General features: G+C 56.5%; 1 protein-coding gene across 3 annotated transcripts; it reads right to left on the bottom strand.

Moving 5' to 3' along the window:
• Nucleotides 1-2,842: 2,842 nt before the first annotated feature.
• On the bottom strand, nt 2,843-10,537 carry RNF215 (ring finger protein 215). 3 transcript variants are annotated; one of them, XM_039505903.1, is made up of 10 exons: nt 10,301-10,537; nt 9,605-9,733; nt 8,928-8,999; nt 8,752-8,837; nt 7,066-7,120; nt 6,105-6,209; nt 5,584-5,700; nt 5,362-5,499; nt 4,594-4,696; nt 2,843-4,045 (listed from the first exon to the last, which is right to left on the bottom strand). In XM_039505903.1, exons 1-10 carry the CDS (start codon nt 10,529-10,531, stop codon nt 4,023-4,025), a joined length of 1,059 nt encoding a protein of 352 aa, XP_039361837.1. In that variant the 5' UTR covers nt 10,532-10,537; the 3' UTR covers nt 2,843-4,022. The 3 variants fall into 3 exon arrangements, with proteins under 3 accessions (XP_039361837.1, XP_039361838.1, XP_039361839.1); XM_039505904.1 differs by lacking the exon at nt 8,928-8,999; XM_039505905.1 differs by lacking the exon at nt 5,584-5,700.
• Nucleotides 10,538-13,587: the final 3,050 nt, after the last annotated feature.

The raw sequence follows: 13,587 nt of genomic DNA on the forward strand, positions 1-13,587 counted from the left end.
TGGAAAAATTGAAAAGAGTCCAGTGGAGGGCAACAAAAATGATTAGGGGGCTGGAGCACATGACTTATGAGGAGAGGCTGAGGGAACTGGGATTGTTTAGTCTGCAGAAGAGAAGAATGAGGGGGGATTTGATAGCTGCTTTCAGCTACCTGAAAGGGGGTTCCAAAGAGGATGGATCTAGACTATTCTCAGTGGTAGCAGATGACAGAACAAGGAATAATGGTCTCAAGTTGCAGTGGGGGAGGTTTAGGTTGGATATTAGGAAAAACTTCACTAGGAGGGTGGTGAAACACTGGAATGGGTTACCTAGGGAGGTGGTGGAATCTGCTTCCTTAGAGGTTTTTAAGGTCAGGCTAGACAAAGACCTGTCTGGGATGATTTAGTTGGGGACTGGTCCTGCTTTGAGCAGGGGGTTGGACTAGATACCTCCTGAGGTCCCTTCCAACCCTGATATTCTATGATTCTATGACGCCACGCCTTGCAAACAGCATCTCCTCAGGTGGAGGAAGGAGCATTGGCAGCTCCACAAGGAGAATCAGCCAGACCTCCTGGAGCAGCAGGATGGCTGCTGTGAGGGAGATTGCCCAGGAGGAGATGGGAAGGACAAAAGGACTGATGGATCCTCTCAGGGATCCAGAGGATCTCATGAAGAGAGAACCCATATAAAAGGCTGTATGCTTTCCCACCTTCCAGCAGGAGAGAGCGCTCCATTCCCACATAGGAGCTGCCCCATTTTGTACAGACACAAGAGGGACTTTTCTTCCTTTTTAGGGGGCTAGGAATCAAGAGCTCCATCACAGCCTGGATCATACCCCCCTCCTGTGGTTTAACATCCAGTGCTCACTGCACACCCCTGCCACATCCTGGTTGGGTTTTGACAGCACATTGTGCTGCAAGGCAGGAGGAAACAGAGCAGGGAGTTGAGTTTCAATAAAAGATTCAAGAGTTAAGACTTTTAACCAATTTAAGATTGCAGTTGGCAAATGAGTACGAGAAAAGGGGTGGGGAGAACAGGAACGGCTGTATTGAGTGACTGCTATATAACAGCAGCAAAGAGTCCTGTGGCACCTTAGAGACTAACAGACATTTTGGAGCATGAGCTTTCATGGGCGAATACCCACTTTGTTGGATGCAACATCCACTGTTCTATTCCTTTTCAATGGCTCTGTTACCAAGTTAGGCTCTGAGAAGTTAGAGATGAAAGACTAGCTTAGATCAGACCATCCTTGCCCTTACAGGGAAAGGACTTGATTCCCAGAGAGAGGACAGTGCTGTTAGTAAACTAATAGTTTACATTTAAGCTTAGCCATTCCTTAAAGAGCTTCTGACAACTACTTTATTACAATCCATGAGGCTTCCCACCACCTATTTTATGCTGGTCAACACCCTTGCAATTTCTCCTCCCACCTTTATCCCACATTAGGCAATACCGTTTGTCCGAGGGCTTTTAACAAAGCACAACCAACATGCCTCCTCGATCTGCCAGGGGGAACGTGCCCATTTCATATCTCATGCTATAGCACCAGTTTACTGGACTGAGGGAGACTAAGTGTCATTGGAACCCACAATAAGATTAATCAGCAGCAGAGATGCCTAAAAACTGAACCAAAGCGAGGCTCAGCAGATGTTCATTAGCCTCAGTGTAGAGGACTAAGCCCATGCCACTGCATTCTACACTATGTTCCACACTCCCCAGCTTGAGTCATGGCATGCAGCCCGTGGAAACCAGTGTCCAGCATGCAGTGGGCTTCTGGTGGAATCCTCTGCACTATACTAGGCAGAAGGCAGGCTAGATGATCGTAATGGTCCTTCTGGCCTTGAAATCCATGATCCTTCATCAGACTAGCCAGGCTGCATTGCATGCAGGTTCCTGTAGTCCTCACCGAAGTGGCCCTTGGGTAGATATATTTTGCACAGACAATCCAGGAAGTTTCTGGAAAGTGTAGGGGACAATTTCCTGTTGCAAGTGCTGGAGGAACCAACTAGGGGAAAAGCTCTTCTTGACCTGCTGCTCACAAACAGGGAAGAAATAGTAGAGGAAGCAATAGTGGATGGGAACCTATGATTCTATGATTCTATGACTGGAAAAAAGCTAATGTAGTGCCCATCTTTAAAAAAGGGAAGAAGGAAGATCCAGGGAACTACAGGCCAGTCAGTCTCACCTCAGTCCCTGGAAAAATCAGGTCCTCAGAGGTTTTTAAGGTCAGGCTTGACAAAGCCCTGGCTGGGATGATTTAGTTGGGTTTGGTCCTGCTTTGAGCAGGGGGTTGGACTAGATGACCTCCTGAGGTCCCTTCCAACCCTGAGATTCTATGATTCTATGATTTTCACATCCAGCTGAAGCCGGGGGAGGCAAAGGGAGCTGGCTACGTGCCCAAAGGTTTGCTCTAGGAGAGACGCATGGACTAGCAGGCTAAGCACAGGACTGGGACTCAGGGCCTCTTGAGCTCTGATACCAGCTTGGCCACATCCACTCTCTGGCAAGTTACTGGACTGCTGTGTCCAGCCTGGAGATCACACTATCCCTGCGCTGTGAGCAAAGACTACTGTCTGGCATGTATCATGCCCTGATATTTTTATGGACCCTGAACCTGCAACCAAGGCAATAACCAGGTCACCACCTTGAACTCACAACAAGAATCAAGCCCGGCTCTTTTCCATGGCACACCGCCCTTTCAGCTTCTCTGCTCTCTTGGGAGGGACCCTTTCTAAATGGCAGCTGGAGACTAGGAGAGAAAGGGGCTTGCTAGCCAGGCAGAGGGAAACTGAACCCATGCAGGAAGTAGGGGGGAATCAGTGCTGGATTGTTCTGGAAAAGAAACATCAACAAGAGCAGTGCAGGTTTCTTCTTGCTCTAGATTTAATAGCGCAGGCGGCTTTACAGACATGTACAGTGAATCAAATCCAGCAATCTCTGCTGCTGAGTGGGGCTGGGACCCAGCAGGGCAGGGCTCCCAGCAAAGGCCTGGACACTGCAGCACATCCACGGATATTGTTCCACCCCTGCAGCTACCGCATGCCATTCTCTCTAATAAGTTAGTATAAATAAAGCAAGCATTCAACCCCTCCCCACTTCCTGCCCCTGCCCTCCAGCAAGGTGATCTCCCAAAGGCCAGCGAGAAGGGAAGCATGTCGAAAGATGGCAGATCAACGCAGCTTCCAGGCCCCCTCCCCTGCTCCAGGTGTGGGCCACGACCCTATGAGGGATGAGAGGGGCTCAGCGCTGCCTTCAGTTACACCCAGGCCACCCTGCTGAGCTAGCCAAGGAGTAACTGAGAGCTGAGCCAGCCCAGGGGCTCCTAGCAGCAGTCATGGGAGTACAGAAAACAGAGATTTATAAAAGGAGAGAGTAATTGTCCCTTAAGAGCACGGGGCGGGAGAAGACTAGCCTGCCCCTGGGAGCACAGAGAAATCAGCTTACAGCAAAGTGCTTGCGCCAGCCACACGGACCAGCCTCTCCCATCGTAGCTGGAGCTTCCCCACTAACCCTTTAAGACTTTGCCTAAGAAGTCTGGCATCTCCTCCTTATTCCCCTGAGGGGGTCTCAGATGCCTCCTTAGCTTATTTTACCTGCCCCCCACAACCCCCACCCCTCCAAAGACGCTACACTAATATCGACAGATCAGATGCACCCCCACCCCCTACACACACACACTCAGAGGCCAAGTTCTGCCCTCCCTGATCTCCAGGGGCTCGCATGGATTTAAGACAGGGAAGAATTTGGCCACATCCATTGCCACACTGACCCTGCCTTCTACCCCTGCCAAACAGGGCTGTCTGAGTGCACGCTAAAGGGAGCAGAACCTTTCTTCACCCCAGTGCTCAGGTTCTCGCTCTGCTGCCTCGGGATAACTGCTGAGCTGAGCATACAGCCCTGAGAGTCTGCCCAGCCCTGGGGACACATGCACAGTGCTGCTGCTTCCCCCTGCTCAGCCACCTGCTGTGCTGATGGAGCCACTTCCCTGGTGCCCCTGGCCCCGGAGTGCAGGTGACTCTATCCCCGCGGCATGTCCATAGGCCAGCTAGCTCTCACCACAGCAGTTACCTGGAAGGGAGATCAAGAGGGTCAGTAACCCCTTCACTGCCAGCGAGCTCTCCCTAGGGAAAACAGGGCAAGAAGCTGCCACAGGATCCTAAACCCAAGCACGCAGTTATTGTGTACTTAACACACCTCCCCAGAGCCCCCCCAACACCACACCCTTCCCCCAGAGCCCACAGCCCCCAAACCTCCCAGACCCCCTACTGCAAGCATGCTGAGATCACCAAGGTGGGGGCTGGGAGACCTGGCCTCATATTTATGCCACAATGTGTGGACAGCCTGTTATCCCAGCTAGGAGGCTCATTTACTGGGTCTGTCCCATTTCTGCATGTCACCGGGGTGGGGGGGGGAGGAGTGTCAAAGGAATCCACAGCCAGGTCAGTCCCAGACTGACGGTGCAGTGCTGGGATAAGCCCAACAGTCACTGCCCTCCAGCAGCCTCCCCCAGGAACTTGCAGGGCTTTGCCCACATCACAGTGAGAGGCCTGAAGCCTCAGGGCAAGCACAGGCAGCTGTACAGGGGGCCACCCTCCGATGCCACCCTCTGCTCTCACCCAGGATGTTGTGCTTGCACAAAGGGCAGGTCTGTTGCAGGAGCAGCCACGGATCCACACAATCCCGGTGAAACTCATGTGAACACGGCAGCACCCGCAAACACTGTGGGCAGGAGGCAAAGCAATGAATGTCGGGGACAACAGCAGCCATCTTAGCACCCTGCCTTGGAGATGTGTCAGGCCAGAGCAGCGGGCCAGACAGCTCAGTATCTGCCGCCCTGCTGCAATGGAATGCACTAATAGGCCAGATGGGGAGACATCTAACCACCATACAAGTATTTGAAAGGGGCAGGCACAGCGGAGCTGCTGGCAGCCTGCTAGCTGAAGGCAGAGGCTGGGGATTGCTCCAGGCAAGGAGCACTGGGAGGGAGCTGAACATCAGGGAGGGATAGCTCAGTGGTTTGCGCATGGGCCTGCTAAGCCCAGGGTTGTGAGTTCAATCCTTGAGGGGGCCATTTAGGGAACTGGGGTAAAAATCTGTCTAGGGACTGGTCCTGCTGTGAGCAGGGGGTTGGACTAGATACCTCCTGAGGTCCCTTCCAACCCTGAGATTCTATAGGCAGGAACTCTTGTGCCCAGAGGAGAATCCATACCCAGGTTAGGGGCGATAGCTTTAACTGGCCTATGACTTTTCAGCCCAGCTTCTGCCACTGGCTAGCAGGCTTCTCACAGACCTCCTGTGTCTGTCTCTAGCAGCAGTCTGGCAAGGCTGGTGCACAAGGCACTGGTCCCAAGACCCCAGCATGTCTCACCCCGGCCAGGCTCTACCTGGTTCTTGTGGAACTGGTCCAAGCAGACAACACAGCTATCAATGTCACGGGCCTGGCTCCAGGGGTGTTTGCCAGGGTGGTAGCGCCGGGTCTTCAGTGCCGACAGCCTCCGCAGGATGTGCTGCTTGAGGTCCAGCTGGGAAGGCAGAGCACAGAGTCAGTTCCCAGCTGCATGTCCCCAATGGGAGCGAAGAGGAGAAGAGCAGAGGAGTAAGCGCACCTCGGTGTCCTGGTCTGGCTGGCCCTGCCGAGACTGCCGCTGGGCCTGCACAATCACACCCGTGCACAGGATCAGGGCTATGAACAGGATGGTGTTCCACAGCTGCTGAAGGTACTTCTGCAGGGCCAGCACACAGGAGCCATTAGGACACACTGGGGACTCCATTCTTCCCCAGCTCAGCTGCAACACCCCCCAGCAAGCCCTGCCTGCATCTCAGCCAAGAACAGGATGGGATCCCCCTTTGGTACTTGCCTCTACTGCTCTTTCATTCACCCCTAGGGGTGCTATTGAGGAACATCTCTCCCTCCCTTCACTACCTGAGGCTGGGACTCTGCCCCCTGACGGGAGTCAGAGCTGGTCCCCTGGATGACAGAGCACCACACTAACCAATGGGTTGCTCCAGATACCAGATAGAATGGTGCTCTTTATCTTGCTGGAGCCCAGGGTCACACATGTAACTACTTGCAGGCACTGCGTGCCTGGAACCCCAGGGACACCCTTCAGCCAGCAGCAACACAAACCTGGACCCGCGAGCTGTTCTCGCCCGTGCAGATAACTCCTTGCCACTCTCCATACAGCCCACCCCGGGACAGGCCGCAGGTCGACCACAGGGTGAGAGTCACTCCCTGCAGAGAAAAAACAGCACCATGCATCAGCCAGCGACAGAGCAGGCCAACACCAACACATGGAGACAACAGTGAGACCATGCAGGGGCAACAGGAGATAGCAGCACAAGATGGCACTGGGAACAGGCCATACACAGACAGCATCATGTCACAGAGCAAGGAGGGCAGGATCCTGCTCTAAGTGGCTTGCCTGGCATCTGGTCACCTCAACAGGCACTGCTTTACCAGACAGATCCTGACAAAGTGAAGGGAGCCTGGAGTAGAGCAGTGAAAGCGGCCAAGTTAAGAGGGAACCTCTGTCTGTCTATAATGTGGCTAAGTGACAACAGGTCATGAGTCTGCAGTTAGTTGTGGCCCCCTAGGGAACAGAAAGCAGGTAATGGGGTGAAGTTAAGGGAAAGTTGGGGCTGACATGGAAGGAAGGATGGCCTAATGGGTAAGGCACTGACCAAGGATTCAGGAGACATAGGTTCAATTTCCGGTTCAGCCCCAGGCTCTGTGACCTGGGGTAAGTCATTCAAGTGACTCTGTGCCTCAGTTTCCCCCATCTGTAAAATGGAGCTAGTGTTTCCCCATCTCTTGGCTGAGGATAAATACATTCAGGAACGTGTGCCCAGATAAATTGGGTATCGAGGTAGACAGTTGCTCCTTGGCAGCAAGGTGTGTCTGGCTGTGGAATCAGCTCCCAAGGGAAGTGGTAGAAGCCCGGCAGGGCCAGGCCATTTCACACTGGGCTGGAGAAAGCACGAGGCCAGGATGCTATGATCACACACATTCCCCAGTCTGAGCACTGACATGCACCCAGCCCAGCGCATGCATGCACACACGCCGTCCCCTCCCTGCTGAGACTATGTACCAGGTTCTCCAGCAGCATCGCTTGGTACGTGATCTTGGCTGTCACTCGGAGCCCCCTGTTAGCAAAAGTTGAAAACAGCGTTAGTCCCACAGTTTCCCTGGGCACAGGCACCTCAGTCATGCAGCCAAAAGGGGCACGGACAAGGAGAGCTCAACATTCTGTGGGGTGGGGGATCCCAGCCCACAACCTCATCCTGCCGCTTAGGTGCTCCAAGAATATCCCCTAGCCTGCCTCTCATGTAGAGGGTGGCCTGTGAGCCCCCAGGAAGCCATGGAACCCACATAGGAAATAATGGAGCCCAAGACACATACACAGAGGGCAAAAGGGAGACAGTAAGAGAATGGAGCACTGGGACTGACTCCTTGAGCGACCTGGGGCAAGTCACTCTGTGCCTCAGTTTCCCCACCTGTAAAATGATGGCAACGACACTGACACCCCCCCGTGGGGGGGGGGGGCTGAGAGGTGACACAGGTGTCTGCAGAGTGCTGTAAGTGCTCAGTGTTCTACCCCATGGGGCCCCATCACCAAGGGAGCTGCTCTCCCAGGCCCCACCAACACTTGGAGGCGGCTGTTAAGCAAAGCCAGGCTCCATGGAGGACAACTTTTGTCATCTTAGCCCCATCAGCTGAGCATCATGGCCCAGGACTGGATCCTCTCAGCACGAGTGCTCTGGGCCTCATTTTCTTGCCACTTCAGAAGATGCCTGCTACAAAAGCGCTGGCAGGAAGCAGAGCTCGCCACTCCTTGTGCCTTTCAGCATTTATCGTGTAAAGCCCAGTTCTCAAAGGTGGCCTTTGAGGGCACTGTACTAGGTTTGAACGGCTTGGAGAATGAACAGGGCTGTCCCTAGGAGGGTGCAGCGCCTGGGACAGAACAGCCTGTATGGGCCCCCCTTAACATTTTTTTATACAGGTGAAATCTGGCGTGAGGAGGGGACACCAGTACTGGGGGGCAAGGGACAATGGAGTCTCACAGGGTGGCACCTATGCTAGGGGCGAGGGGGCTGCCTGTGTTGGGAGGTCCCAGAAAAGGGAGGGGTTCTGGGCGCAAGGGCAATGGATGGGGTCAGTCTGGCGCTGGTGTGTTCCAGCGGTGCTAGGGCGCTGGTGGACAGTGCAGTGGCAGGCAAGCAAGAAGAAGAAATACAACGCGTACTTCCCGTTGATGAGTGTGGGCCTGAGCCCTGCTGCTCTCGCCAGGCCCCCCACTAACTCCCTGAGCCAGCCTGGCCCCCCGAACTCCACCGCCCCCGGGCTGGCCTAGTGCCCCCCGCATGACACACGCACACTGAAGCGCAGGTCCCCCAAAAGCACGGGACCCGGCGCAGTCACCCCGATTCGCCATACTCAAGGGACACACATGTGAATGGGATGCCACACACAGGCTGGCAGGGCTCTCAAGGGGGCAGAGAAGAAAACACATAGCTCTGGCTGGGTCCCAGGGTAGCGTGTGTATACCAGCACAGGCACTGTGGGGCTAAGGCTCACCCCCCCACACACACACTTTTCTGGAGCTCGGGGTAATGAGTGTGCACGCGCGCACACACACACTACAAGGGCTAAAGATCACACACACAGTCCTTGCTGAAGCCCTTGACAGTGCTTGTGCATGCACACTCACAGCCCTGCAAGGTCTCGGCACTCTCCAGCTGCCCCCCCCCCCCCCTTCCCACCTGCAGGCTCTTACCGTAGCAGAGCCCCGAGAAGCCGGGTGACATTGTCTGAGGTCTGGATCACAATCACAGGCTTGGAGAGCATCTGGGACACATCCAACTGCAGCAGGGAGGAAAGCAACAGACATGTCAGCGAGGCCATGGACCCTCCCCACGGCAGGGTTACGGGGAGCCAGCGCAACGCTCCTACCTCTCGGATCGTGTTCTGATTCAGCGCGAGAATGAGCAGGGCTGATGCTCCCAGAACTAGGGCTCGCTTCATCTGTGGGGGGAGAGTGCACAGGGCCAGGGAGAGACAGAGTTGCACACGCTATGGACCACACACAAACATGGAGGCCAAGGGAAGGCGATAGGAGGCTGGGCCCAGCAGCCTCAGGACAGGGTGGGTGGGCAATCGAGCCATTCCCCCCCAAACCCAGGAGATTTTCCTGAGGGTCACCCTCTGACTCAGCCTCAATGAGCCAACCTGTGGTGATAAGAGGGGTCCTGGTCTCCAGCCCGCGGCTGGCATTCCAGGAAGTCACTCCAAGGCAGGAGTAGCCTGGCTCCAGTTTGCCCTTGCTGAGCGGCTGCAAGGATCCCCTGCTGCCAGGCAGAGTCCTAGGGAGCACGGGGCTGACTGGATAAAAGGGTTGCCACTGCCAGAATCCCTGGGGCACACTGCAGGTCCCGAGGGGGCGCTGCCATAGGGAGCCTCTGCCCAGTGCCCTGGCACACACAAAGGGGCACATGGGGAGGAAATCCCCACTGCCAGACTCCACGGTGGGTACCCAGGGGGCAATGCCATGGGGAAGCTCCTGCTGCCGCTGTCCCCAGGGGGGCACTGCTGTGGCCCAAGGACGACCCACTGAGGCAGCGGTGAGTCACCTTGTTGACCACGGCTGCGGTGAAGGACTCCTCCGTGCTGCCCCTCGGGATCTCCGCCTGTTCCTCCCCCACCGGCACCACCGCAATCCAGCTGTCCTCTCCCTGCAGCTCAGGCTCCGCATCTCCCATCTGCAGGAGGAGAAGCAGCTGTCAGGGAGCCGCCTAGCCCATCTCAGGGCCCTGGGCCCAGCCACTCGCCTGCAGGTCCCCAGCAGCAGCTCCCCAAATGCAGCCCGATGAGAAAGGCGCCACGCTCCCTTTGCCGCACTCTTGGCAGGGGCTCCAGGTACCGTCCACAAAGCCTCGCTGCCTGCCAGACAGCTGGCAAGGGCTGGCTGTGGGGCCGATCCTTGCCCGGCAGTTTGTCTCATTATGTCCCTGGTCTGGCTGGCTCCGCCTGTGTCTCTTGTCCGGTGCTTGCTCCCGGGCAGGGCCCTTCTCTGCGCTGGGTTGTACAGCGCCTGGCCCCGCCGGGTCCGGGCCAGCCCAGGGCTCCCCGGCCACCCAAGAGAAAAGAGGCAAAAGGCCAAACTCAGCCTGGACCTGCCCGGGAGCCACTGCCCGCCCGGGCTCGGCTGGAGCCGGTACAGGTGACAGGCCCGTGGGCCGGTCCCCCAGCCAGCCCCTTCCCTGGGGCCAGCGCCCGCGGGCCGCTCCTCCCCCCAGCCCCGCGCTCCGGGGCGGCCAGGCCCGTACCAGGACCAGGCTCCCCTCTATCGCCTCCTCCCGCGGCGGCGGGCCCGGGTCCAGGCGGCCCCCCAGCAGCGCCCCCTGGAGCGTGTAGCCCCCGGCGGGCGGGGCGCGCGGCTCGGCCTCCTCCGGCTCCCGCAGCGCCAGCACCTCGACCCGGGCGGCCGCCGGCCCGGCCAGCGCCGGGCCCAGCGCCGCCACGTGCCCCAGCAGGACGGGCAGCAGCAGGCGGGCCATGGCCGCGCTCAGTGGGGCGACAAGCCGGAGCCGGAGCCGCCGAGCGAGGAGCCGCCGCCGCCGCGCGTGCCCGCCCGCTCCCTCTGCTGGGCCTGGAGGACTCGCCGGGCCTCGGGAAGACACCCCCCCCCCACGGGCTGGGGCATAGCCGCGGGGACCCCCAGGCAGAGACATGCCCCCGTAACAGGGAGATCTGCCCCCCTAAAACCAGAACTCACATGGGATAGTCACCCCACTCCCACACTCCCAGGAACCAACCCCCCAGAGCCCTGCTAGACATGGCAGACGCCTCCCCGCATCCCGTCATGGCCCAGACAGCCCCGATCAGCTGTCCCACAACCACTGGTGGGGGGCCATGCTGTGTCCCCAGGGGGAGAGGGAGCACCCTGCTCCCTGCAGTTCTCATGGGTGGGGGGTGTCCACCATGCAATCATGGCAGGTGCCCCACAGCCACAGTTGAGAGAGGGACTCCATGGTGACAGGGAGAGGAGGAAGGGCGGGATCACTGGGGGTTGGTGTGGAGAGGGACACCCCAGCATCGTGGAGAGGGGGTGAAGATACAACCACAGCAGTGAGCCAACAAAGAGTGTTGCCTAGCAAGGTGGGGATGGGCTGAGGAGGGGATGCCCCCATTTTGGCCTGAACAGACACTACGTCTGACGGAGTCATCTCTGGCTCAAGGGGATGCACTTGGGCCCCCCAGACGTTGGGGGCTTGAGACAGGGAAACCTTTGATGCCACCAGGCTGAGCACCCCGATTTGGGCCAGGGTCAGAGGGGACGATGAGAGGGAACATTCTTTGGTGGAGCACGGGCAGGAGGGGATGATACCCCCAGTTCCCGGGAGCCAGGCTGGCCATTCCCACCTCTCCATCCCACTGAGCCCTGGCAGTGCCACGTGTGCCCTCTACATGTGACCCATTCAGCCCTGCCAGCCCATTCACACATAGCAGCTCTAAGGTGTCATGCTGGCTGCAGGGATTTGCAGCGGATTGAGAGGGATTAGCCCCAAGATTGGCCTTGAGGGGCAGGGCAGGAGCCAGGATCAGGAGGAAACAGCCTGGCAAGGGGGGGGGGGGAGCAGGAGGAAGGACTGAGATAAATGCGGGGGGGGGGGGGGGAGACAGGCATGACCTGCTTTTGGCCTTTGTAGGAAAGGGAGGGTACAGCTTGCTGCAGGTCTTATTGACAATGGCTGAGCCTTGGCAGGGCCGAGCTGTGGGGTGGGGAATGGGAACTCCAGCGCATGCGCATGAGCTGGAAAGGGTGGAGAGGACACAATCAGCTCCCGTTATGGCTATTTAGGGCTGAGCAGAGCAATTTCCCCATTCTCCCATCTGGGATCCCCCACTCCACTGGTAACTTCCCCCATCCCACTTGGGGATAGGATCTGGCAGGAGAGTTTTTCTGATGCACCAAAGAACCCCCCACCCAGCCCATCCCTCAGCTATCAAAGCCCTCCCCTGCCCCAACTGGCCAGCACCCTGTGGCAATTCACTGCTTCTTTACAGCCAGCTGGTCACTTTCAAAACTGACAGGGATTATTTATTTATTTCACCTTTGGCCCCACTTCCAATTCCATCCAAGTCAGGGGAGCTGGGTCCAGCACAGGCCCGGTTTGTAGTGAGATGGCATTCGGATGCATTCTGTAATCAGGCTACGACCTTGGCTGTGAGCCTGGAATTCAGGTTACAAAATGCAGCTTAGGGCCATGTACACTGCAGTTTGGTATGGGGTTGTAACTGGGCCATGGCACAATTGTGTTGTCATTGGCTAGATTGTAATTGTAGGGTAGGCTGGTCTTTCCTCACATCATTAGACCCTGTTTTGCTTTGTTCCACTGATGCCCAGACACTCTTGGTTGATGGATGCTTTAATGAAGCTTTGGGAAAGGAGTTGCTTGCAATCAGCCATATACACAGTAGGGAAGACATTTGCCCAGTCCAGACCAGGGTCAGTAGGAAGACACATGAAATACAATGGCAAATTTAGGGCCTGTAATTCACCTTTGTTGCAATGCCATTGTCACGGAGTGTGGGGAAGTCCAGCCGTGCACCCCTCTTCCTGGGACTCACAGTGACTCTCAGCCAGCCAGTAAAGCAGAAAGTTTATTGGACACAGGAGCATAGGATACAGCACAACCAGGACCCCTCAGTCGAGTCCTTCTGGGGTTCAGGGGGCTTGGATCCCAGCGCAGGATTCCCTGAACTCACCCCCAAGGCCCAAACCGAAAACTGACCCCCCTCCCTCCAGCCGGTTCCCTGCCTTTTTCTAGTTTCCCAGGCCAAGGTGTTGACTTCCCCTCCCCCCTGCCTAGCTCAGGTTACAGGCTCAGGTCCTGTCTCTCACCTAAATCCTCCCCGGCTCTCCCAGCCCCCACACAGACAGCCCCTACTCCATCACAGCCATTATAGCTTGTGTTGATGGGGCTTTTAACCACTGTGTCATTGATACCAGGTGCTCTCAACCTGGGGGATTGCAAACAGGTGTTCGGGGGTCATGACTGCTCTGCCATTCCCATATTACTAAATGGGAGAAGACTTCAGGTAGATCTTGGAAAGCCTGGAAGGGGAGATCTACGGTGAGGTGTGTCGCTATGGAAAAGCGAGGTGGAGCATGGAAAAGATTGAGAATTGCAGATCTAGACCTACTCTGAGCAGGGTCAGACAACAAGGTGATTAAGAAACCCGTTTTTCATCTAGTTTAGTGCCCCAGGTGAAGCCGCAGTGGTAATGCAGCAGCAGGAGGTTTCGTAAGTGCAGACAAACTTGTGGGGCTGATATAGATTAGGAGGGGAATTGTGGCTAATCTAGTGTCTCAGATATCTGAGGCTAAAGCAAATGTGTGCTTTTGTTTTGCTGAAGGGAGAAGTGTACTAATCAAAAGCTAATGGGTGCTGGGGCTTCACGCAGCTGAGAGCTGGGTGATTTATGAAACCTGTTGGGAATCAAACTTATTTTCTTTCTACTTGTTTTTTATGTTAAAAAATGAGGACGCCTTGCCCCTGGCAGACTGTGGGCAGCTGGAAATCCAGTAGGACTGTGACAGCAGATATAC

Source organism: Mauremys reevesii, linkage group 18, assembly GCF_016161935.1.
Source record: "Mauremys reevesii isolate NIE-2019 linkage group 18, ASM1616193v1, whole genome shotgun sequence".
NCBI classification, from domain to species: domain Eukaryota; kingdom Metazoa; phylum Chordata; order Testudines; family Geoemydidae; genus Mauremys; species Mauremys reevesii.